At 51.5% G+C, this 26472-nt stretch overlaps 1 protein-coding gene across 2 annotated transcripts in view; it reads right to left on the minus strand.

Annotated features, from left to right (window-relative positions):
• LOC141147318 (E3 ubiquitin-protein ligase DTX3L-like) overlaps positions 1–25842 on the minus strand; it is a 110059-nt gene extending 84217 nt beyond the window's left edge. The window contains exons 1-2 of one of the 2 annotated variants that reach the window (XM_073634535.1): positions 25426–25842; positions 21427–21563 (exon numbers count right to left, since the gene is read on the minus strand). In XM_073634535.1, the coding sequence (XP_073490636.1) occupies positions 21427–21563; positions 25426–25615 (327 nt within the window). In that variant the 5' untranslated portion in view covers positions 25616–25842. The remainder of the gene's footprint in view (positions 1–21426; positions 21564–25425) is intronic. The other variant, XM_073634536.1, reaches the window with a different exon arrangement.
• Positions 25843–26472: the final 630 nt, after the last annotated feature.

Genomic DNA, 26472 nt, shown 5'->3' on the forward strand with positions numbered 1-26472 from the left:
TGTCGCAGTCACGATATTAAAAAAAAAAAAAAAAAAAAAATAGCTGATCGCCACCATTACTAGTAAAAAAAAAAATTATTAATAAAAATGCCATAAAACTATCCCTTATTTTGTAAACGCTATAACTTTTGCGCAAACCAATTAATAAATCGCTTATTACGATTTTTTTTTAAAAAAAAATATGTACAGTAGAAGAATGCATATCGGCCTAAACATTTTTGGGGATGTTTATTATAGCAAAAAGTTCAAAACAATGTGTTTTTTTTTTCGAAATTGTCGCTCTATTTTTGTTTATAGCGCAAAAAATAAAAACCGCAGAGGTGATCAAATACCACCAAAAGAAAGCTCTATTTGTGGGAAAAAAGGATGTCAATTTTGTTTTGGGAGCCACGTCGCACGACCGCGCAATTGTCAGTTATAGCGACGCAGCGCCAAATTGCAAAAAGTGCTCTGGTCAGGAAGGGGGTAAATTCTTATGGGGCTGAAGTGGTTAATATCCCAAAGTCTGTCCAAAAAGGAATGGATAAGTTCTTTTATACAACAAGCTGGACACCGAGGTAAGGAGTGCAGGATAATTAGAAAGCTTTTTTATTTCTGTAAATGCTATATTGGTACATAGGGGGGCTGGAAATTAGAAAAAAAAAAAAAAAGAAGGTGAACTTAGCCTTTAAGGTAAAAAGTGTCCCAGGATTTGTTTTGCCCCCTCGCCCTCCTGTGTCTCGATCCAGCACTGCGCCCCTCTGTAGTGGCTCTCCTCTCTCTGCTCACAGAGACAGCAGCAGGAGGTTAATTAGACCCTGTCTAAAAAATTGTCCAAAATATGTGTATGTGTTTGTAAACGTGTCGGGACCCTATGGGGTAAGGACAGCGGCGGCAGAAGCACCCTGAGGCGATTCAGTTCGCATAGGTAGCGCTATACAAGTCACTCATTCATTCAAGTCATGGGCTCCTGCTGTTGTCAATCAAATCCTGTGAGCAGAGAGTGGGGGAGTAGGACTGAGCCGCACTGCATGTGTTTATAGACCCGGGTCAGCAGCGATCCCCCAGGTGCGTCCCTATGGGAAGGGGCTTTCTATGGGGGTGCACAGAGAAGAGGAGGAGCCAAGTGAGTCAGCGGGGGGACCCCAGAAGAGGAGGGTCAGGGCTGCTCTGTGCAAAACCATTACAGAGCAGGTAAGTATAACAGGTTTGTTAATTTAGAAAAAAAAAAATCCTCATAGTGATAGTTCCTCGGAGGGCTCTAATGGGGAGATCTCTGCACTTCCTATGGAGGACCCCGGAGTAGGAGCGGCGACACCGCGGGGCTGCATATTATATGGGATTTTAGGAGCGTTCTTTAACCTCTTCCCGCTAACGTGGCACAGATATGTGGCCTTATGTAAACAGTTTTCTGTGCGGAGAACGCGCCCCCTGCGCGCTCCCGACACAGCCAGCGGCAGGGACCAGAAAGGTTCCGATGCATACGTGCGATCAGGAGCTTTCTGATCATGTGACTGCTGCGACAGCCAATCACATTAGTCACATGACCCGAATGCCCACCTCTGCCTCCCGACATTTAGGAGCTCTTAAAGAGGAAGTATACTCTGCCTCTTTGTTTTGCCTTTGCTGACCTGCAAAGTAAAGGTATAATGTGCTAGTATGCATCGCATACTAGCACATTATGTGAAACCTACCTGCAAATGAAGCCCTCGTTGTCACTGCTGGAAGCTGCATCCATTTTTACCCGTCTTCCTTCCGGGTCTGCGTACTCCGTGTGACTGGTTGGGGCTGCGTGACGTCACTGCTGCGCAGGCGCCGCTGGCCGCGGCACTGGTCACCCGTTCCTTGAGCGCGCATGATATCATCAGTGCAGTATACAGCAAATATCTCCTAAATGGTGCAAGTTTAGGTGATATTTACAGTAATTACAGGTAAGCTTTATTCTAGGATCACCTATAGGTACAAACAATCCAGGGAAGTTTACTTCCTCTTTAAATGGCTGGGACGAAATTAAAGCGGAACTAAATTCCAGACACGCCGGGAACTGTCACATTTGCTTGTGCTCTCAACCAAACTATTAAATCATCAAATGGCCGGAGTCCACTAACTGACCACATGCATAGCTCCCAACTGTCACTGATTTGGAACAAAGTCCCTCTGTCCCTCCATCCTCCTCGTGTTGGTCTGATCTACTGTATATAGTTGTATATAAAATGCACTTTTATCTTTTAAATAGTGTTTTCCATCTGATTTCTAAGTTGCTGCATTTGTATAATTTAAAAGGCCAGTATAAAAGGAATAGTTGTGGTGAAAAAAAAAAGCACTTGAGTTTAAAAGAGCAGTATGTTTTTTTTTTTTCCCCCCATTCATACTTTCCTAGGTGGATGCTGCATCTGTCCCCCAGCGCCTCTACACTAAGAACCGAGCGATCAAACAACGCTGATCGCTCGGTTCTCACAGCTCCGTGAGCAGAGAGCTGCTGCCTGTCAGTCACAGCTCTCTGCTCTGCCCCCTCCCCCCCTCGCTCATTGGAGCGCTGGGCTGTGGAGGGGGAGGGAGCGGCCGGCTCTTAGTGGCTGGCTGAAAACGGGTCACAGGAGTGCCAAATGGACATCATGGGATCCGTAGGAGAAGTCCAGCCAAACCAGCTTTCCCCGTACTTCTCCTTTAACCACTTGCCGACCGCCTAACGACGATATACGTCGGCAGAATGGCACGGGCAGGCAGAATCACGTACCCATACGTGATCTGCCTCCCGCAGGCGAGGGGTCCGATCGGACACCCCCCCCCCGGTGCCAGCGCCGGTCGGCATTTGTCTGGGAGCGTTGAGAGGCGAGGGGGGGCCATCCGATCGTGCCCACCTCGCGATCGCTCCCAGCCAATGGGAATCCTCCCCTGCCTGTGTGTAGTACACAGAGGCAGAGGATGTGATGTCATCTCTCCTCGGCTCGGCAGTTTCTGTTCCAGTGCCGAGCAGAGAAGACATGTGAGTGCACAACACACACAGTAGAACATGCCAGGCATACTTTACACCCCCGATCCCCCCCCCCCAATCACCCCTCCCCCCTCCCTGTCACACTGACACCAAGCAGTATTTTTTTTTTTTTCCGTTTACTGCATTGGTGTCAGTTTGTGACAGTTAGAAGTGGTAGGGCAGTGAATGTTAGCCCCCTGTAGGTCTAGGGTACCCCCCTAATAAAGTTTTAACCCCTTGATCACCCCCCGTCACCAGTGTCACTAAGCGATCATTTTTCTGATCGCTGTATTAGTGTCGCTGGTAACGCTAGTTAGGGAGGTAAATATTTAGGTTCGCCGTCAGCGACCCCCATATACTACCTAATAAATGTTTTAACCCCTTGATGGCCCCCTAGTTAACCCTTTCACCACTGATCACCGTATAAGTGTTACGGGTGACGCTGGTTAGTTTGTTTATTTTTTATAGTGTCAGGGGACTCGCCGTTTATTACCGAATAAAGGTTTAGCCCCCTGATCGTCCGGCGGTGATATGCGTCGCCCCAGGCAGCGTCAGATTAGCGCCAGTACCGCTAACACCCACGCACGCACCGTACGCCTCCCTTAGTGGTATAGTATCTGAACGGATCAATATCTGATCCGATCAGATCTATACTAGCGTCCCCAGCAGTTTAGGGTTCCTAAAAACGCAGTGTTAGCGGGATCAGCCCAGATACCTGCTAGCACCTGCGTTTTTCCCCTCCGCCCGGCCCAGCCCACCCAAGTGCAGTATCGATCGATCACTGTCACTTACAAAACACTAAACACATAACTGCAGCGTTCGCAGAGTCAGGCCTGATCCCTGCGATCGCTTACAGTTTTTTTGGTAGCGTTTTGGTGAACTGGCAAGCGCCAGCGGCCTAGTACACCCCGATCGTAGTCAAACCAGCACTGCAGTAACACTTGGTGACGTGGCGATTCCCATAAGTGCAGTTCAAGCTGGTGAGGTGGCAAGCACAAGTAGTGTCCCGCTGCCACCAAGAAGAAGACAAACACAGTCCCGTCGTGCCCATAGTGCCCTTCCTGCTGCATTCGCCAATCCTAATTGGGAACCCACCGCTTCTGCAGCGCCCGTACTTCCCCCATTCACATCCCCAACCAAATGCAGTCGGCTGCATGAGAGGCATTTTCTTTATGTCCTCCCGAGTACCCCTACCCAACGAACCCCCCCAAAAAAGATGTCGTGTCTGCAGCAAGTGCGGATATAGGCGTGACACCCGCTATTATTGTCCCTCCTGTCCTGACAATCCTGGTCTTTGCATTGGTGAATGTTTTGAACACTACCATACACTAGTTGAGTATTAGCGTAGGGTACAGCATTGCACAGACTAGGCACACTTTCACAGGGTCTCCCAAGATGCCATCGCATTTTGAGAGACCCGAACCTGGAACCGGTTACAGTTATAAAAGTTAGTTAAAAAAAAAGTGTAAAAAAAAAAAAAACACAAACAAAATATAAAATAAAAAAAAAATAGTTGTCATTTTATTGTTCTCTCTCTCTCTATTCTCTCTCTATTGTTCTGCTCTTTTTTACTGTATTCTATTCTGCAATGTTTTATTGTTATTATGTTTTATCATGCTTGCTTTTCAGTTATGCAATTTTTTATACTTTACTGTTTACTGAGCTTTATTGTTAACCATTTTTTTGTCTTCAGGTACGCCGTTCACGACTTTGAGTGGTTATACCAGAATGATGCCTGCAGGTTTAGGTATCATCTTGGTATCATTCTTTTCAGCCAGCGGTCGGCTTTCATGTAAAAGCAATCCTAGTGGCTAATTAGCCTCTAGACTGCTTTTACAAGCAGTGGGAGGGAATGCCCCCCCCCCACCGTCTTCCGTGTTTTTCTCTGGCTCTCCTGTCTCATCAGGGAACCTGAAAATGCAGCCGGTGATTCAGCCAGCTGACCATAGAGCTGATCAGAGACCAGAGTGGCTCCAAACATCTCTATGGCCTAAGAAACCGGAAGCTACGAGCATTTTATGACTTAGATTTCGCCGGATGTAAACAGCGCCATTGGGAAATTGAGGAAGCATTTTATCACATCGATCTTGGTGTGGTCAGATGCTTTGAGGGCAGAGGAGAGATCTAAGGTCTAATAGACCCCAATTTTTTTCAAAAAAGAGTACCTGTCACTACCTATTGCTATCATAGGGGATATTTACATTCCCTGAGATAACAATAAAAATGATTTAAAAAAAAAAAAAAATGAAAGGAACAGTTTAAAAATAAGATAAAAAAGCAAAAAAATAAGAAAATAAGAAAGAAAAAAAAAAAAAAAAAAAAGCACCCCTGTCCCCCCTGCTCTCGCGCTAAGGTGGACGCAAGCGTCGGTCTGGCGTCAAATGTAAACAGCAATTGCACCATGCATGTGAGGTATCACCGCGAAGGTCAGATCGAGGGCAGTAATTTTAGCAGTAGACCTCCTCTGTAAATCTAAAGTGGTAACCTGTAAAGGCTTTTAAAGGCTTTTAAAAATGTATTTAGTTTGTCGCCACTGCACGTTTGTGCGCAATTTTAAAGCATATCATGTTTGGTATCCATGTACTCGGCCTAAGATCATCTTTTTTATTTCATCAAACATTTGGGCAATATAGTGTGTTTTAGTGCATTAAAATTTTAAAAAGTGTGTTTTTTCCCCAAAAAATGCGTTTGAAAAATCGCTGCGCAAATACTGTGTGAAAAAAAATAAAAATGAAACACCCACCATTTTAATCTGTAGGGCATTTGCTTTAAAAAAAATATATAATGTTTGGGGGTTCAAAGTAATTTTTTTGCACAAAAAAAATTTTTTTTCATGTAATCAAAAAGTGTCAGAAAGGGCTTTGTCTTCAAGTGGTTAGAAGAGTGGGTGATGTGTGAAATAAGCTTCTAGATGTTGTGCATAAAATGCCAGGACAGTTCAAAACCCCCCCAAATGACCCCATTTTGGAAAGTAGACACCCCAAGCTATTTGCTGAGAGGCATGTCGAGTCATGGAATATTTTATATTGTGACACAAGTTGCGGGAAAGAGACAATTTTTTTTTTTGTTTGCACAAAGTTGTCACTAAATGATATATTGCTGAAACAGGCCATGGGAATATGTGAAATTACACCCCAAAATACATTCAGCTGCTTCTCCTGAGTACGGGGATACCACATGTGTGAGACTTTTTGGGAGCCTAGCCGCGTACGGGACCCCGAAAACCAAGCACCGCCTTCAGGCTTTCTAAGGGCGTAAATTTTTGATTTCACTCTTCACTGCCTATCACAGTTTCGGAGGCCATGGAATGCCCAGGTGGCACAAAATCCCCCCAAATGACCCCATTTTGGAAAGTAGACACCCCAAGCTATTTGCTGAGCGGTATAGTGAGTATTTTGCAGACCTCACTTTTTGTCACAAAGTTTTGAAAAAAAAAATTTTTTTCTTGTCTTTATTTTCAAAACAAATGAGAGCTGCAAAATACTCACCATGCCTCTCAGCAAATAGCTTGGGGTGTCTACTTTCCAAAATGGGGTCATTTGGGGGGGGGGGAGTTGTGTCATCTGGGCATTTTATGGCCTTCAAAAATGTGATAGGCAATGAGGAGTAAAATCAAAAATTTACGCCCTTAGAAATCCTGAAGGCAGTGATTGGTTTTCGGGGTCCCGTACGCGGCTAGGCTCCCAAAAAGTCCCACACATGTGTATCCCCGTACTCAGGAGAAGCAGCTGAATGTATTTTGGGGTGCAATTCCACATATGCCCATGGCCTGTGTGAGCAATATATCATTTAGTGACAACTTTTTGTAATTTTTTTTTTTTTTTTTGTCATTATTCAATCACTTGGGACAAAAAAAAATGAATATTCAATGGGCTCAACATGCCTCTCAGCAATTTCCTTGGGGTGTCTACTTTCCAAAATGGGGTCATTTGGGGGGGTTTGTACTGCCCTGCCATTTTAGCACCTCAAGAAATGACATAGGCAGTCATAAACTAAAAGCTGTGTAAATTCCAGAAAATGTACCCTAGTTTGTAGACACTATAACTTTTGCGCAAACCAATAAATATACACTTATTGACATTTTTTTTTACCAAAGACATGTGGCCGAATACATTTGGCCTAAATGTATGACTAAAATTGAGTTTATTGGATATTTTTTAGAACAAAAAGTAGAAAATATCATTTTTTTTCAAAATTTTCAGTTTTTCCGTTTATAGCGCAAAAAATAAAAACGGCAGAGGTGATCAAATACCATCAAAAGAAAGCTCTATTTGTGGCAAGAAAAGGACGCAAATTTCGTTTGGGTACAGCATTGCATGACCACGCAATTAGCAGTTAAAGCGACGCAGTGCCAAATTGTAAAAAGTGCTCTGGTCAGGAAGGGGGTAAATCCTTCCCGGGCTGAAGTGGTTAAATGATTATATTTTTTTTGGTACAATTCTCCCTTAAGGGGGCGTGTCCTATTCCTACATACTTTTGCTAATAGGTGTCCCTCGCTTCCTTGGCTGTAATGGAGAGGAAGTTTTAGTTTTGCTTTAATAGCTGTTGTAACTGTCACATTGATAAGAGACGACTGCTGATTGGCTGCTAAAAGTAACCTAGTTAGACTGAAAAAAAAAAAAAAAAAAAAGGGGGAAGACACAAGTCCGTCTACTTCACCCAATAGAAAAAAAAAAAAAAACCAAAGAAACAAAAAAACTAAAATAAAAATACCCCACCCACTGAACAGAACACCTCCATATACACAATCCTATACCCATCGCTGACCCAGAGGAAAGCAAAGCAATGGCTGCACCCTGCACATCCCCCTTCCTTATTTCATAATTATGACCCGTTTTATCACATTTTTCAGCCATCTTATCTTTTTACAGCTCTGTAAAAATTCCCTCCACTCCCTGTGAGCTGAACTGGTCAGACAGAGGTAACCGAGAAATTTCCTGAAATGGAAATGAGATGTTTATTGAGGTGTTAAAATTAAAACTAAAACCAAACCATTGTCAGTTTCTATTTTTCCATCTGTGCCACATTGGGGAGATTTCCCTTCACTTCCTGTCCCATAGCCAAACAGGAAGTAAGGAAATCCTGGTTGTCACCAAAACTAGTGTCCCCATTGAAAAATGTCTCCTCTATTCCTGTTCTGGTGACAACCCAAAATTTGGGTCAAAGAGGGTGAGCTTCCCGAAAGGGGGACACAAACAGCAATAAAAATCTGACAGGGGATCTAATCCATCTCCTCTCCATCCAAAACTATTTTTTTTACCTTCAGTTATACCCTAATAAGAACTGTCTAATGCTGCAAAGCGACCAATCAAGTATATCCTGCCCCCCCCCCCCCCCATCTCCTGTCCTGTATATCCTGCCCCCATCTCATGTCCCGTATATCCTGCACCCCATCCCCTGTCCTGTACATCCTGCCCCCCCCATCTCCTGTCCTGTACATCCTGCCCCCCCATCTCCTGTCCTGTATATGCTGCCCCCCCATCTCCTGTCCTGTACATCCTGCCCCCCCATCTCCTGTCCTGTACATCCTGCCCCCCCATCTCCTGTCCTGTACATCCTGCCCCCCCATCTCCTGTCCTGTACATCCTGCCCCCCCCATCTCCTGTCCTGTACATCCTGCCCCCCCCATCTCCTGTCCTGTATATCCTGCCCCCCATCTCCTGTCCTGTATATCCTGCCCCCCCATCTCCTGTCCTGTATATGCTGCCCCCCCATCTCCTGTCCTGTACATCCTGCCCCCCCATCTCCTGTCCTGTATATGCTGCCCCCCCATCTCCTGTCCTGTACATCCTGCCCCCCCATCTCCTGTCCTGTACATCCTGCCCCCCCCATCTCCTGTCCTGTATATCCTGCCCCCCCATCTCCTGTCCTGTATATCCTGCCCCCCATCTCCTGTCCTGTATATCCTGCCCCCCCATCTCCTGTCCTGTATATCCTCCCCCCATCTCCTGTCCTGTATATCCTCCCCCCATCTCCTGTCCTGTATATCCTGCCCCCCATCTCCTGTCCTGTATATCCTGCCCCCCCATCTCCTGTCCTGTATATCCTCCCCCCATCTCCTGTCCTGTATATCCTGCCCCCCCATCTCCTGTCCTGTATATCCTGCCCCCCATCTCCTGTCCTGTATATCCTGCCCCCCCATCTCCTGTCCTGTATATCCTCCCCCCCATCTCCTGTCCTGTATATCCTGCCCCCCCATCTCCTGTCCTGTATATCCTGCCCCCCATCTCCTGTCCTGTATATCCTGCCCCCCCATCTCCTGTCCTGTATATCCTACCCCCATCTCCTGTCCTGTATATCCTGCCCCCCCATCTCCTGTCCTGTATATCCTTCATAAAATATCAAAAAGTGGGTATAGTTGGCGCTACCTCAAGAACCTAAATGTTAGGTATGTACAGGAATAAGCCTTGTAATCTGAGTAGCTTATTACACTCCTGCACATAACCATAGCAATAGGCATCCTAAAATCCCTTCCCCATAGAATTGTATTGATGTGGGGATAAGATAAGCTATATAGGTGTATCCACACTAATATAATAGCTAATTATGTGCAATATTAGGACCAATTCCACTATATGTATCAATATGCACTATAACGGTTAAATACAGGCAAACACCCAATAGAAAAACCTCAAGGCTATATCTCAATTAGTGCAATTTTCAAACATACCATGTAATTCATACATCCCCATACATAAACCGCACGGATGGTATGCATCAAGGGGTGGAAGTTGCTCAGAAAACACTACTAATATTACATATATTACACCAGGATCAGGTGTATATCCTGCCCCCCATCTCCTGTCCTGTATATCCTACCCCCCCCCCCCCATCTCCTGTCCTGTATATCCTCCCCCCCCCCCCCCATCTCCTGTCCTGTATATCCTCCCCCCCCCCCCCATCTCCTGTCCTGTATATCCTACCCCCCCCCCCATCTCCTGTCCTGTATATCCTCCCCCCCCCCCCATCTCCTGTCCTGTATATCCTCCCCCCCCCCCATCTCCTGTCCTGTATATCCTCCCCCCCATCTCCTGTCCTGTATATCCTGCCCCCCATCTCCTGTCCTGTATATCCTCCCCCCCCCCCATCTCCTGTCCTGTATATCCCCCCCCCCATCTCCTGTCCTGTATATCCTGCCCCCCATCTCCTGTCCTGTATATCCTTCCCCCCATCTCCTGTCCTGTATATCCTACCCCCCCCCCCCATCTCCTGTCCTGTATATCCTGCCCCCCATCTCCTGTCCTGTATATCCTCCCCCCCCCCCCATCTCCTGTCCTGTATATCCCCCCCCCCATCTCCTGTCCTGTATATCCTGCCCCCCATCTCCTGTCCTGTATATCCCCCCCCCCCATCTCCTGTCCTGTATATCCTGCCCCCCATCTCCTGTCCTGTATATCCTGCCCCCCATCTCCTGTCCTGTATATCCTGCCCCCCATCTCCTGTCCTGTATATCCTGCCCCCCATCTCCTGTCCTGTATATCCTGCCCCCCATCTCCTGTCCTGTATATCCTCCCCCATCTCCTGTCCTGTATATCCTGCCCCCCATCTCCTGTCCTGTATATCCTGCCCCCCCATCTCCTGTCCCGTATATCCTGCCCCCCCCCCCATCTCCTGTCCTGTATATCCTGCCCCCCCATCTCCTGTCCTGTATATCCTGCCCCCCCATCCCCTGTCCTGTATATCCTGCCCCCCCATCCCCTGTCCTGTATATCCTGCCCCCCCATCCCCTGTCCCATATATCCTGCCCCCCCATCCCCTGTCCTGTATATCCTGCCCCCCCATCCCCTGTCCTGTATATCCTGCCCCCCCATCCCCTGTCCCATATATCCTGCCCCCCCCATCTCCTGTCCCGTATATACTACCTCCATCCCCTGTCCCATATATCCTGCCCCCCATCTCCTGTCCTGTATATCCTCCCCCCATCTCCTGTCCTGTATATCCTGCCCCCCCATCTCCTGTCCTGTATATCCTGCCCCCCCATCTCCTGTCCTGTATATCCTGCCCCCCCATCCCCTGTCCTGTATATCCTGCCCCCCCATCCCCTGTCCCATATATCCTGCCCCCCCCATCTCCTGTCCCGTATATACTACCTCCATCCCCTGTCCCATATATCCTGCCCCCCATCTCCTGTCCTGTATATCCTCCCCCCATCTCCTGTCCTGTATATCCTGCCCCCCCATCTCCTGTCCTGTATATCCTGCCCCCCATCTCCTGTCCTGTATATCCTACCCCCATCTCCTGTCCTGTATATCCTGCCCCCCCATCTCCTGTCCTGTATATCCTCCCCCCATCTCCTGTCCTGTATATCCTGCCCCCCCATCTCCTGTCCTGTATATCCTGCCCCCCCATCTCCTGTCCTGTATATCCTGCCCCCCATCTCCTGTCCTGTATATCCTACCCCCCCCCCATCTCCTGTCCTGTATATCCTCCCCCCCCCCCCATCTCCTGTCCTGTATATCCTCCCCCCCCCCCCCATCTCCTGTCCTGTATATCCTGCCCCCCATCTCCTGTCCTGTATATCCTACCCCCCCCCCCCATCTCCTGTCCTGTATATCCTGCCCCCCATCTCCTGTCCTGTATATCCTACCCCCCCCCCATCTCCTGTCCTGTATATCCTCCCCCCCCCCCCCCATCTCCTGTCCTGTATATCCTCCCCCCCCCCCCATCTCCTGTCCTGTATATCCTCCCCCCCCCCCATCTCCTGTCCTGTATATCCTACCCCCCCCCCATCTCCTGTCCTGTATATCCTCCCCCCCCCCCCCCATCTCCTGTCCTGTATATCCTCCCCCCCCCCCATCTCCTGTCCTGTATATCCTCCCCCCCCCCCATCTCCTGTCCTGTATATCCTCCCCCCCCCCCCATCTCCTGTCCTGTATATCCTCCCCCCCCCCCCATCTCCTGTCCTGTATATCCTCCCCCCCCCCCCCATCTCCTGTCCTGTATATCCTGCCCCCCATCTCCTGTCCTGTATATCCTACCCCCCCCCCCATCTCCTGTCCTGTATATCCTCCCCCCCCCCCCCATCTCCTGTCCTGTATATCCCCCCCCCCCCATCTCCTGTCCTGTATATCCTGCCCCCCATCTCCTGTCCTGTATATCCTGCCCCCCATCTCCTGTCCTGTATATCCCCCCCCCCCCATCTCCTGTCCTGTATATCCTGCCCCCCATCTCCTGTCCTGTATATCCTGCCCCCCATCTCCTGTCCTGTATATCCTGCCCCCCATCTCCTGTCCTGTATATCCTCCCCCCCCCCCATCTCCTGTCCTGTATATCCCCCCCCCCCATCTCCTGTCCTGTATATCCTGCCCCCCATCTCCTGTCCTGTATATCCCCCCCCCCCATCTCCTGTCCTGTATATCCTGCCCCCCATCTCCTGTCCTGTATATCCTGCCCCCCATCTCCTGTCCTGTATATCCTGCCCCCCATCTCCTGTCCTGTATATCCTGCCCCCCATCTCCTGTCCTGTATATCCTCCCCCATCTCCTGTCCTGTATATCCTGCCCCCCCATCTCCTGTCCTGTATATCCTGCCCCCCCATCCCCTGTCCTGTATATCCTGCCCCCCCATCCCCTGTCCTGTATATCCTGCCCCCCCATCCCCTGTCCCGTATATCCTGCCCCCCCATCCCCTGTCCTGTATATCCTGCCCCCCCATCCCCTGTCCTGTATATCCTGCCCCCCATCCCCTGTCCCATATATCCTGCCCCCCATCTCCTGTCCTGTATATCCTGCCCCCCCCCCCATCTCCTGTCCTGTATATCCTGCCCCCCATCTCCTGTCCTGTATATCCTGCCCCCCATCTCCTGTCCTGTATATCCTGCCCCCCCCCCATCTCCTGTCCTGTATATCCTGCCCCCCATCCCCTGTCCCATATATCCTGCCCCCCCATCTCCTGTCCTGTATATCCTGCCCCCCCATCTCCTGTCCTGTATATCCTGCCCCCCATCCCCTGTCCCATATATCCTGCCCCCCCATCTCCTGTCCTGTATATCCTGCCCCCCCCCATCTCCTGTCCTGTATATCCTGCCCCCCATCTCCTGTCCTGTATATCCTACCCCCCCCCATCTCCTGTCCTGTATATCCTGCCCCCCATCTCCTGTATATCCTGCCCCCCATCTCCTGTCCTGTATATCCTGCCCCCCCATCTCCTGTCCCGTATATCCTCCCCCATCTACTGTCCTGTATATCCTGCCCCCCCCATCCCCTGTCCCATATATCCTGCCCCCCCATCTCCTGTCCCATATATCCTGCCCCCCCATCTCCTGTCCTGTATATCCTGCCCCCCATCTCCTGTCCTGTATATCCTGCCCCCCATCTCCTGTCCCGTATATCCTACCCCCCCCCCCATCTCCTGTCCTGTATATCCTGCCCCCCATCTCCTGTATATCCTGCCCCCCCATCTCCTGTCCTGTATATCCTGCCCCCCCATCTCCTGTCCCGTATATCCTCCCCCATCTACTGTCCTGTATATCCTGCCCCCCCCATCCCCTGTCCCATATATCCTGCCCCCCCATCTCCTGTCCCGTATATCCTGCCCCCCCATCTCCTGTCCCGTATATCCTGCCCCCCCATCTCCTGTCCTGTATATCCTGCCCCCCCATCTCCTGTCCCGTATATCCTGCCCCCATCTCCTGTCCCGTATATCCTGCCCCCCATCTCCTGTCCCCTATATCCTGCCCCCCAGCTCCTGTTCCATATATCCTGCCCCCCCCCATCTCCTGTCCTGTATATCCTGCCCCCCCCATCTCCTGTCCTGTATATCCTGCCCCCCCCCCCATCTCCTGTCCTGTATATCCTGCCCCCCCCCCCCATCTCCTGTCCTGTATATCCTGCCCCCCCCCCATCTCCTGTCCTGTATATCCTGCCCCCCCATCTCCTGTCCTGTATATCCTGCCCCCCCATCTCCTGTCCTGTATATCCTGCCCCCCATCTCCTGTCCTGTATATCCTGCCCCCCATCTCCTGTCCTGTATATCCTGCCCCCCCATCTCCTGTCCTGTATATCCTCCCCCCATCTCCTGTCCTGTATATCCTGCCCCCCATCTCCTGTCCTGTATATCCTGCCCCCCCATCTCCTGTCCTGTATATCCTCCCCCCATCTCCTGTCCTGTATATCCTGCCCCCCATCTCCTGTCCTGTATATCCTGCCCCCCATCTCCTGTCCTGTATATCCTGTCCCCCCTCATCTCCTGTCCTGTATATCCTCCCCCCATCTCCTGTCCTGTATATCCTGCCCCCCCATCTCCTGTCCTGTATATCCTGCCCCCCATCTCCTGTCCTGTATATCCTGCCCCCCATCTCCTGTCCCCTATATCCTGCCCCCCAGCTCCTGTTCCATATATCCTGCCCCCCCCCCATCTCCTGTCCTGTATATCCTGCCCCCCCCATCTCCTGTCCTGTATATCCTGCCCCCCCCCCCCATCTCCTGTCCTGTATATCCTGCCCCCCCCCCCCCCATCTCCTGTCCTGTATATCCTGCCCCCCCCCATCTCCTGTCCTGTATATCCTGCCCCCCCATCTCCTGTCCTGTATATCCTGCCCCCCCATCTCCTGTCCTGTATATCCTGCCCCCCATCTCCTGTCCTGTATATCCTGCCCCCCATCTCCTGTCCTGTATATCCTGCCCCCCCATCTCCTGTCCTGTATATCCTCCCCCCATCTCCTGTCCTGTATATCCTGCCCCCCATCTCCTGTCCTGTATATCCTGCCCCCCCATCTCCTGTCCTGTATATCCTCCCCCCATCTCCTGTCCTGTATATCCTGCCCCCCCATCTCCTGTCCTGTATATCCTGCCCCCCATCTCCTGTCCTGTATATCCTGTCCCCCCCCATCTCCTGTCCTGTATATCCTTCATAAAATATCAAAAAGTGGGTATAGTTGGCGCTACCTCAAGAACCTAAATGTTAGGTATGTACAGGAATAAGCCTTGTAATCTGAGTAGCTTATTACACTCCTGCACATAACCATAGCAATAGGCATCCTAAAATCCCTTCCCCATAGAATTGTATTGATGTGGGGATAAGATAAGCTATATAGGTGTATCCACACTAATATAATAGCTAATTATGTGCAATATTAGGACCAATTCCACTATATGTATCAATATGCACTATAACGGTTAAATACAGGCAAACACCCAATAGAAAAACCTCAAGGCTATATCTCAATTAGTGCAATTTTCAAACATACCATGTAATTCATACATCCCCATACATAAACCGCACGGATGGTATGCATCAAGGGGTGGAAGTTGCTCAGAAAACACTACTAATATTACATATATTACACCAGGATCAGGTGTATATCCTGCCCCCCATCTCCTGTCCTGTATATCCTACCCCCCCCCCATCTCCTGTCCTGTATATCCTCCCCCCCCCCCCATCTCCTGTCCTGTATATCCTCCCCCCCCCCCCCATCTCCTGTCCTGTATATCCTGCCCCCCATCTCCTGTCCTGTATATCCTACCCCCCCCCCATCTCCTGTCCTGTATATCCTGCCCCCCATCTCCTGTCCTGTATATCCTACCCCCCCCCATCTCCTGTCCTGTATATCCTCCCCCCCCCCCCCCATCTCCTGTCCTGTATATCCTCCCCCCCCCCCATCTCCTGTCCTGTATATCCCCCCCCCCCCCATCTCCTGTCCTGTATATCCTGCCCCCCATCTCCTGTCCTGTATATCCTGCCCCCCATCTCCTGTCCTGTATATCCTGCCCCCCATCTCCTGTCCTGTATATCCTTCCCCCCATCTCCTGTCCTGTATATCCTGCCCCCCCCATCTCCTGTCCTGTATATCCTGCCCCCCCATCTCCTGTCCCGTATATCCTGCCCCCCCCCCCCATCTCCTGTCCTGTATATCCTGCCCCCATCTCCTGTCCTGTATATCCTGCCCCCCCATCTCCTGTCCTGTATATCCTTCCCCCCATCTCCTGTCCTGTATATCCTGCCCCCCCATCTCCTGTCCTGTATATCCTGCCCCCCCATCCCCTGTCCTGTATATCCTGCCCCCCCATCCCCTGTCCTGTATATCCTGCCCCCCCATCCCCTGTCCTGTATATCCTGCCCCCCCATCCCCTGTCCCATATATCCTGCCCCCCCATCCCCTGTCCTGTATATCCTGCCCCCCCATCCCCTGTCCTGTATATCCTGCCCCCCCATCCCCTGTCCCATATATCCTGCCCCCCCCATCTCCTGTCCCGTATATACTACCTCCATCCCCTGTCCCATATATCCTGCCCCCCCATCTCCTGTCCTGTATATCCTGCCCCCCCATCTCCTGTCCTGTATATCCTGCCCCCCATCTCCTGTCCTGTATATCCTGCCCCCAACTCCTGTCCTGTATATCCTGCCCCCCCCCCCATCTCCTGTCCTGTATATCCTGCCCCCCATCCCCTGTCCCATATATCCTGCCCCCCATCTCCTGTCCTGTATATCCTGCCCCCCCCCCCCCCATCTCCTGTCCTGTATATCCTGCCCCCCATCTCCTGTCCTGTATATCCTGCCCCCCATCTCCTGTCCTGTATATCCTGCCCCCCCCCCATCTCCTGTCCTGTATATCCTGCCCCCCATCCCCTGTCCCATATATCCTGCCCCCCCATCTCCTGTCCTGTATATCCTGCCCCCCATCTCCTGTCCTGTATATCCTGCCCCCCATCTCCTGTCCTGTATATCCTGCCCCCCCCCCATCTCCTGTCCTGTATATCCTGCCCCCCATCTCCTGTCCTGTATATCCTACCCCCCCCCCATCTCCTGTCCTGTATATCCTGCCCCCCATCTCCTGTATATCCTGCCCCCCATCTCCTGTCCTGTATATCCTGCCCCCCCATCTCCTGTCCCGTATATCCTCCCCCATCTACTGTCCTGTATATCCTGCCCCCCCCCCATCCCCTGTCCCATATATCCTGCCCCCCCATCTCCTGTCCCATATATCCTGCCCCCCCATCTCCTGTCCTGTATATCCTGCCCCCCATCTCCTGTCCTGTATATCCTGCCCCCCATCTCCTGTCCCGTATATCCTACCCCCCCCCCATCTCCTGTCCTGTATATCCTGCCCCCCATCTCCTGTATATCCTGCCCCCCCATCTCCTGTCCTGTATATCCTGCCCCCCCATCTCCTGTCCCGTATATCCTCCCCCATCTACTGTCCTGTATATCCTGCCCCCCCCATCCCCTGTCCCATATATCCTGCCCCCCCATCTCCTGTCCCGTATATCCTGCCCCCCCATCTCCTGTCCCGTATATCCTGCCCCCCCATCTCCTGTCCTGTATATCCTGCCCCCCCATCTCCTGTCCCGTATATCCTGCCCCCATCTCCTGTCCCGTATATCCTGCCCCCCATCTCCTGTCCCCTATATCCTGCCCCCCAGCTCCTGTTCCATATATCCTGCCCCCCCCCATCTCCTGTCCTGTATATCCTGCCCCCCCCATCTCCTGTCCTGTATATCCTGCCCCCCCCCCATCTCCTGTCCTGTATATCCTGCCCCCCCCCATCTCCTGTCCTGTATATCCTGCCCCCCCCCATCTCCTGTCCTGTATATCCTGCCCCCCCATCTCCTGTCCTGTATATCCTCCCCCCATCTCCTGTCCTGTATATCCTGCCCCCCCATCTCCTGTCCTGTATATCCTGCCCCCCATCTCCTGTCCTGTATATCCTGCCCCCCATCTCCTGTCCTGTATATCCTGCCCCCCCATCTCCTGTCCTGTATATCCTCCCCCCATCTCCTGTCCTGTATATCCCCCCCCCCCATCTCCTGTCCTGTATATCCTGCCCCCCCATCTCCTGTCCTGTATATCCTGCCCCCCCATCTCCTGTCCTGTATATCCTGCCCCCCCATCTCCTGTCCTGTATATCCTGCCCCCCATCTCCTGTCCTGTATATCCTACCCCCATCTCCTGTCCTGTATATCCTTCATAAAATATCAAAAAGTGGGTATAGTTGGCGCTACCTCAAGAACCTAAATGTTAGGTATGTACAGGAATAAGCCTTGTAATCTGAGTAGCTTATTACACTCCTGCACATAACCATAGCAATAGGCATCCTAAAATCCCTTCCCCATAGAATTGTATTGATGTGGGGATAAGATAAGCTATATAGGTGTATCCACACTAATATAATAGCTAATTATGTGCAATATTAGGACCAATTCCACTATATGTATCAATATGCACTATAACGGTTAAATACAGGCAAACACCCAATAGAAAAACCTCAAGGCTATATCTCAATTAGTGCAATTTTCAAACATACCATGTAATTCATACATCCCCATACATAAACCGCACGGATGGTATGCATCAAGGGGTGGAAGTTGCTCAGAAAACACTACTAATATTACATATATTACACCAGGATCAGGTGTATATCCTGCCCCCCATCTCCTGTCCTGTATATCCTACCCCCCCCCCATCTCCTGTCCTGTATATCCTCCCCCCCCCCCCATCTCCTGTCCTGTATATCCTCCCCCCCCCCCCCATCTCCTGTCCTGTATATCCCCCCCCCCCCATCTCCTGTCCTGTATATCCCCCCCCCCCCATCTCCTGTCCTGTATATCCCCCCCCCCCATCTCCTGTCCTGTATATCCTGCCCCCCATCTCCTGTCCTGTATATCCTTCCCCCCATCTCCTGTCCTGTATATCCTGCCCCCCATCTCCTGTCCTGTATATCCCCCCCCCCCCCATCTCCTGTCCTGTATATCCTGCCCCCCATCTCCTGTCCTGTATATCCTTCCCCCCATCTCCTGTCCTGTATATCCTTCCCCCCATCTCCTGTCCTGTATATCCTGCCCCCCATCTCCTGTCCTGTATATCCTGCCCCCCATCTCCTGTCCTGTATATCCCCCCCCCCCCCATCTCCTGTCCTGTATATCCTGCCCCCCATCTCCTGTCCTGTATATCCTGCCCCCCCATCTCCTGTCCTGTATATCCTGTCCCCCCATCTCCTGTCCTGTATATCCTGCCCCCCCATCTCCTGTCCTGTATATCCTGCCCCCCATCTCCTGTCCTGTATATCCTCCCCCCCCCATCCCCTGTCCCGTATATCCTGCCCCCCATCTCCTGTCCTGTATATCCTGCCCCCCCCCCCCCATCTCCTGTCCTGTATATCCTGCCCCCCATCCCCTGTCCCATATATCCTGCCCCCCATCTCCTGTCCTGTATATCCTGCCCCCCCCCCCCATCTCCTGTCCTGTATATCCTGCCCCCCATCTCCTGTCCTGTATATCCTGCCCCCCCCCCCCCATCTCCTGTCCTGTATATCCTGCCCCCCATCCCCTGTCCCATATATCCTGCCCCCCCATCTCCTGTCCTGTATATCCTGCCCCCCATCTCCTGTATATCCTGCCCCCCCATCTCCTGTCCTGTATATCCTGCCCCCCCATCCCCTGTCCCATATATCCTGCCCCCCCCATCTCCTGTCCCATATATCCTGCCCCCCCATCTCCTGTCCTGTATATCCTGCCCCCCATCTCCTGTCCTGTATATCCTGCCCCCCATCTCCTGTCCCGTATATCCTACCCCCCCCCCCCATCTCCTGTCCTGTATATCCTGCCCCCCATCTCCTGTATATCCTGCCCCCCCATCTCCTGTCCTGTATATCCTGCCCCCCCATCTCCTGTCCCGTATATCCTCCCCCATCTACTGTCCCGTATATCCTGCCCCCATCTCCTGTCCCCTATATCCTGCCCCCCAGCTCCTGTTCCATATATCCTGCCCCCCCCCCCATCTCCTGTCCTGTATATCCTGCCCCCCCCATCTCCTGTCCCGTATATCCTGCCCCCCCATCTCCTGTCCCGTATATCCTGCCCCCATCTCCTGTCCCGTATATCCTGCCCCCCATCTCCTGTCCCCTATATCCTGCCCCCCAGCTCCTGTTCCATATATCCTGCCCCCCCCCATCTCCTGTCCTGTATATCCTGCCCCCCCCATCTCCTGTCCCGTATATCCTGCCCCCCATCTCCTGTCCCGTATATCCTCCCCCCATCTCCTGTCCCGTATATTCTGCCCCCCCCATCTCCTGTCCCGTATATCCTGCCCCCATCTCCTGTCCCGTATATCCTGCCCCTCATCTCCTGTCCTGTATATCCTGCCCCCCATCTCCTGTCCCGTATATCCTGCCCCCCATCTCCTGTCCCGTATATCCTGCCCCCATCTCCTGTCCCGTATATCCTGCCCCCCATCTTCTGTCCCCTATATCCTGCCCCCCAGCTCCTGTCCCATATATCCTGCCACCCCCCCCATCTCCTGTCCTGTATATCCTGCCCCCCATCTCCTGTCCCGTATATCCTGCCCCCCATCTCCTGTCCTGTATATCCTGCCTCCCAGCTCCTGTCCCGTATATCCTGCCCCCCCCCCCATCTCCTGTCCTGTATATCCTGCCCCCATCTCCTGTCCTGTATATCCTGCCCCCCCATCTCCTGTCCTGTATATCCTCCCCCCCATCTCCTGTCCTGTATATCCTGCCCCCCATCCCCTGTCCTGTATATCCTGCCCCCCATCTCCTGTCCTGTATATCCTGCCCCCCCATCTCCTGTCCTGTATATCCTGCCCCCCCATCTCCTGTCCTGTATATCCTGCCCCCCCATCTCCTGTCCTGTATATCCTCCCCCATCTCCTGTCCTGTATATCCTACCCCCCCATCTCCTGTCCTGTATATCCTGCCCCCCATCTCCTGTCCTGTATATCCCCCCCCCCCCCATCTCCTGTCCTGTATATCCTGCCCCCCCCCCCATCTCCTGTCCTGTATATCCTGCCCCCATCTCCTGTCCTGTATATCCTCCCCCCATCTCCTGTCCCGTATATCCTGCCCCCCCCCCCCCCATCTCCTGTCCTGTATATCCTGCCCCCATCTCCTGTCCTGTATATCCTGCCCCCCCATCCCCTGTCCTGTATATCCTGCCCCCCATCCCCTGTCCTGTATATCCTGCCCCCCCATCCCCTGTCCCATATACCCTGCCCCCCCATCCCCTGTCCTGTATATCCTGCCCCCCCATCCCCTGTCCTGTATATCCTGCCCCCCCATCCCCTGTCCCATATATCCTGCCCCCCCCCATCTCCTGTCCCGTATATACTACCTCCATCCCCTGTCCCATATATCCTGCCCCCCCATCTCCTGTCCCCTATATCCTCCCAACCCCCTCCCCACCCATCCCCTGTCCCATATATCCTGCCCCCCCATCTCCTGTCCCCTATATCCTCCCAAACCCCCCCCCCCCCATCCCCTGTCCTGTATATCCTGACCCCCTATACAGGACAGATGTGGGGCAGAATATATTTGATTGGCTGCTATGCAGCATTACAGATAGTTCTTAGTAAAAGTATAACTGAAGGAAAAAACATTTTTTAGTGTTGAATGGAGAGGAAATGAATTAGAACCCCCCCGACACTGAGCTGAGCAAATAACAGACACATAATAATAATACTAATAATATAAAAATATAAAATGAAGGTTTGATCTCATTAGTAACAAGAGAAGAAAAACTTACACTGGAAACGGCCGATGAGAAGAGAGAATTGCCCATCCTCTGCGAGTTTTCTGCATCCGGTAATGAGACCCACAATGATAATGTGGTTTTCTCTAATACAACTTCATGAGGATTTTTCTGCACAACCCTTTGTGGAGCTGTAAAAAAAATAAATATAAATATTCAAATATCTCTCCAGGAAACATAAAGGAAATCTACAATGTATCCGACTTCATTTATTATTTATAAATATAAATTGATAAATTTAGATCTGTTTTATTATCTATATATGTATATATGCATTCCTTATTATTACATGAGGAATCCCAGTGTAGTGTATGAGGATCTCCTCCAGTCCTCAGTACTTACCTCCCTCCTCCATGTAGTGTATGAGGATCCCCTCCAGTCCTGAGTACTTACCTCCCTCCTCCTTGTAGTGTATGAGGATCCCCTCCAGTCCTCAGTACTTACCTCCCTCCTCCTTGTAGTGTATGAGGAACCCCCCCAGTCCTCAGTACTTACCTCCCTCCTCCTTGTAGTGTATGAGGATCTCCTCCAGTCCTCAGTACTTACCTCCCTCCTCCTTGTAGTGTATGAGGATCCCCTCCAGTCCTCAGTACTTACCTCCCTCCTCCTTGTAGTGTATGAGGAACCCCCCCAGTCCTCAGTACTTACCTCCCTCCTCCTTGTAGTGTATGAGGATCCCCTCCAGTCCTCAGTACTTACCTCCCTCCTCCTTGTAGTGTATGAGGAACCCCCCCAGTCCTCAGTACTTACCTCCCTCCTCCTTGTAGTGTATGAGGATCCCCCTCCAGTCCTCAGTACTTACCTCCCTCCTCCTTGTAGTGTATGAGGATCCCCTCCAGTCCTCAGTACTTACCTCCCTCCTCCTTGTAGTGTATGAGGAACCCCCCAGTCCTCAGTACTTACCTCCCTCCTCCTTGTAGTGTATGAGGATCTCCTCCAGTCCTCAGTACTTACCTTCCTCCTCCTTGTAGTGTATGAGGATCACCCTCCAGTCCTCAGTACTTACCTCCCTCCTCCTTGTAGTGTATGAGGATCCCCTCCAGTCCTCAGTACTTACCTCCCTCCTCCTTGTAGTGTATGAGGAACCCCCCCAGTCCTCAGTACTTACCTCCCTCCTCCTTGTAGTGTGTGAGGAACCCCCCCAGTCCTCAGTACTTACCTCCCTCCTCCTTGTAGTGTATGAGGATCCCCCTCCAGTCCTCAGTACTTACCTTCCTCCTCCTTGTAGTGTATGAGGATCACCCTCCAGTCCTCAGTACTTACCTCCCTCCTCCTTGTAGTGTATGAGGATCTCCTCCAGTCCTCAGTACTTACCTCCCTCCTCCTTGTAGTGTATGAGGATCCCCTCCAGTCCTCAGTACTTACCTCCCTCCTCCTTGTAGTGTATGAGGATCCCCTCCAGTCCTCAGTACTTACCTCCCTCCTCCTTGTAGTGTATGAGAATCCCCTCCAGTCCTCAGTACTTACCTCCCTCCTCCTTGTAGTGTATGAGGATCTCCTCCAGTCCTCAGTACTTACCTCCCTCCTCCTTGTAGTGTATGAGGAACCCCCCCAGTCCTCACCTCCCTCCTTGTAGTGTATGAGGACCCCCCCCAGTCCTCAGTACTTACCTCCCTCCTCCTTGTAGTGTATGATGAACCCCCCAGTCCTCAGTACTTACCTCCATCCTCCATGTAGTGTATGAGGATCCCCTCCAGTCCTCAGTACTTACCTCCCTCCTCCTTGTAGTGTATGAGGATCCCCTCCAGTCCTCAGTACTTACCTCCCTCCTCCTTGTAGTGTATGAGGAACCCCCCCAGTCCTCAGTACTTACCTCCCTCCTCCTTGTAGTGTATGAGGAACCCCCCCAGTCCTCAGTACTTACCTCCCTCCTCCTTGTAGTGTATGAGGAACCCCCCCAGTCCTCAGTACTTACCTCCCTCCTCCTTGTAGTGCATGAGGATCCCCTCCAGTCCTCAGTACTTACCTCCCTCCTCCTTGTAGTGTATGAGGATCCCCTCCAGTCCTCAGTACTTACCTCCCTCCTCCTTGTAGTGTATGAGGAACCCCCCCAGTCCTCAGTACTTACCTCCCTCCTCCTTGTAGTGTATGAGGAACCCCCCCAGTCCTCAGTACTTACCTCCCTCCTCCTTGTAGTGTATGAGGAACCCCCCCAGTCCTCAGTACTTACCTCCCTCCTCCTTGTAGTGCATGAGGATCCCCTCCAGTCCTCAGTACTTACCTCCCTCCTCCTTGTAGTGCATGAGGATCCCCTCCAGTCCTCAGTACTTACCTCCCTCCTCTATGTAGTGTATGAGGATCTCCTCCAGTCCTCAGTACTTACCTCCCTCCTCCTTGTAGTGTATGAGGATCTCCTCCAGTCCTCAGTACTTACCTTCCTCCTCCTTGTAGTGTATGAGGATCACCCTCCAGTCCTCAGTACTTACCTCCCTCCTCCTTGTAGTGTATGAGGATCTCCTCCAGTCCTCAGTACTTACCTTCCTCCTCCTTGTAGTGTATGAGGATCCCCCTCCAGTCCTCAGTACTTACCTCCCTCCTCCTTGTAGTGTATGAGGAACCCCCCCAGTCTTCAGTACTTATCTCCCTCCTCCTTGTAGTGTATGAGGATCCCCTCCAGTCCTCAGTACTTACCTCCCTCCTCCTTGTAGTGTATGAGGAACCCCCCCCAGTCCTCAGCACTTACCTCCCTCCTCCTTGTAGTGTGTGAGGATCCCCTCCAGGCCTCAGTACTTACCTCCCTCCTCCTTGTAGTGTATGAGGAACCCCCCCAGTCCTCAGCACTTACCTCCCTCCTCCTTGTAGTGTGTGAGGAACCCCCCCAGTCCTCAGTACTTACCTCCCTCCTCCTTGTAGTGTATGAGGATCCCCCTCCAGTCCTCAGTACTTACCTTCCTCCTCCTTGTAGTGTATGAGGATCTCCTCCAGTCCTCAGTACTTACCTCCCTCCTCCTTGTAGTGTATGAGGATCCCCTCCAGTCCTCGGTACTTACCTCCCTCCTCCTTGTAGTGTATGAGAATCCTCTCCAGTCCTCAGTACTTACCTCCCTCCTCCTTGTAGTGTATGAGGATCCCCCTCCAGTCCTCAGTACTTACCTCCCTCCTCCTTGTAGTGTATGAGGATCCCCTCCAGTCCTCAGTACTTACCTCCCTCCTCCTTGTAGTGTATGATGAACCCCCCAGTCCTCAGTACTTACCTCCCTCCTCCTTGTAGTGTATGAGGATCCCCCCCCAGTCCTCAGTACTTACCTCCCTCCTCCTTGTAGTGTATGAGGATCTCCTCCAGTCCTCAGTACTTACCTCCCTCCTCCTTGTAGTGTATGAGGATCCCCTCCAGTCCTCAGTACTTACCTCCCTCCTCCTTGTAGTGTATGAGAATCCCCTCCAGTCCTCAGTACTTACCTCCCTCCTCCTTGTAGTGTATGAGGATCCCCTCCAGTCCTCAGTACTTACCTCCCTCATCCTTGTAGTGTATGAGGATCCCCTCCAGTCCTCAGTACTTACCTCCCTCCTCCTTGTAGTGTATGAGGATCCCCTCCAGTCCTCAGTACTTACCTCCCTCCTCCTTGTAGTGTATGAGGATCCCCTCCAGTCCTCAGTACTTACCTCCCTCCTCCTTGTAGTGTATGAGGATCCCCCTCCAGTCCTCAGTACTTACCTCCCTCCTCCTTGTAGTGTATGAGGATCTCCCCTCCAGTCCTCAGTACTTACCTCCCTCCTCCTTGTAGTGTATGAGGATCTCCCCTCCAGTCCTCAGTACTTACCTCCCTCCTCCTTGTAGTGTATGAGGATCTCCTCCAGTCCTCAGTACTTACCTGTCTCCTCCTTGTAGTGTATGAGGATCTCCCTCCAGTCCTCAGTACTTACCTCCCTCCTCCTTGTAGTGTATGAGGATCCCCTCCAGTCCTCAGTACTTACCTCCCTTCTCCTTGTAGTGTATAAGGACTTACCTGCCGCCTCCTATTAGTTATGAGTAACCCCTCCCCCGGTACCTACCTTCCTTATCCTTGAAGTATATGGTGATGTATCCCTGGCTGCAGTCAGTGTCAGGAATATCACATTCTCCTCCGTTAGATTGTTTCTGACTTTGGAAATATTTAAGAAGTTTCTTCTTTAGTTCTTTCAACTTTTCCGGCCCCTGATCCCACTGAACAAGTAAGGGATATTGGTTGGTTTTGTCCCCCATTCTGTGTGTTGCTCTGGGAAGGTGACGGTCTATGTCAGTGACATGGCGACGGCTGTGTTGGGTGTGGGGCAGAAAATGGCTCTCGGCTGACTTTCACTTTCTGTTTCTCAGTTTTCAGTCTCTCCTCCTCTTCTGGGAAATCCCTTCCCACTCCGAGAATGTCTCCACCGATCACTGAGCTCTGCAGGAGATACAAACATGGGGGCAGGGCTGAGCACAGGAGCTGACACTCTAATCCTCACAAAGAGTTTAATATTGTATTTCCGGGGACATTGGAAGGAATCACATGACTCAGATGAGGAAGTAAAATGATATTTACTGACATTCTGTAACATAATAGATAGGGGGGGGGGGGGGAAGAGGGGTGATGTCTGAAGGCGACATCCGAAAAATGTGAGATGTCAGGTGAGCGGAGGAGGGGAGTGACATTGTCCCCGATGTCCAGGGACCGTCTAAAGTCTCATCCCTCCTCCTGAGTCCTGTACATTCTGTGTTATAAATAATACATTCATCATCATCATCATCATCATCATAATAATAATCAACAAGTTAAAAGTTTTCATATCATCCGGTTGTGTTTTGTTACATATTTAACCTCTCGCTGACCATGGAACACACAGTATGTGCGGCAGAGAGGAGGGTGGACCTCAACATCTACACATGTGTGTCCTTGGCAGCTGAGCTCACACTCTGCACGCTCCCAGCACAGTGTCACCGACATCTCCTCCTCTCTAGCATTGATCAGGAGCCGATGGGACAATTCCCAATCATGTGACCACTGTGCAGACAAAGTGGTCACATGATCAGGAAGTCAGCCACTACTCCCAGGTGGGTGGGAAGGAATTAACAACATTTGC

The sequence above is a fragment of the Aquarana catesbeiana genome, linkage group LG06 (assembly GCF_042186555.1).
Source record: "Aquarana catesbeiana isolate 2022-GZ linkage group LG06, ASM4218655v1, whole genome shotgun sequence".
Classification (NCBI taxonomy): Eukaryota; Metazoa; Chordata; class Amphibia; order Anura; family Ranidae; genus Aquarana; species Aquarana catesbeiana.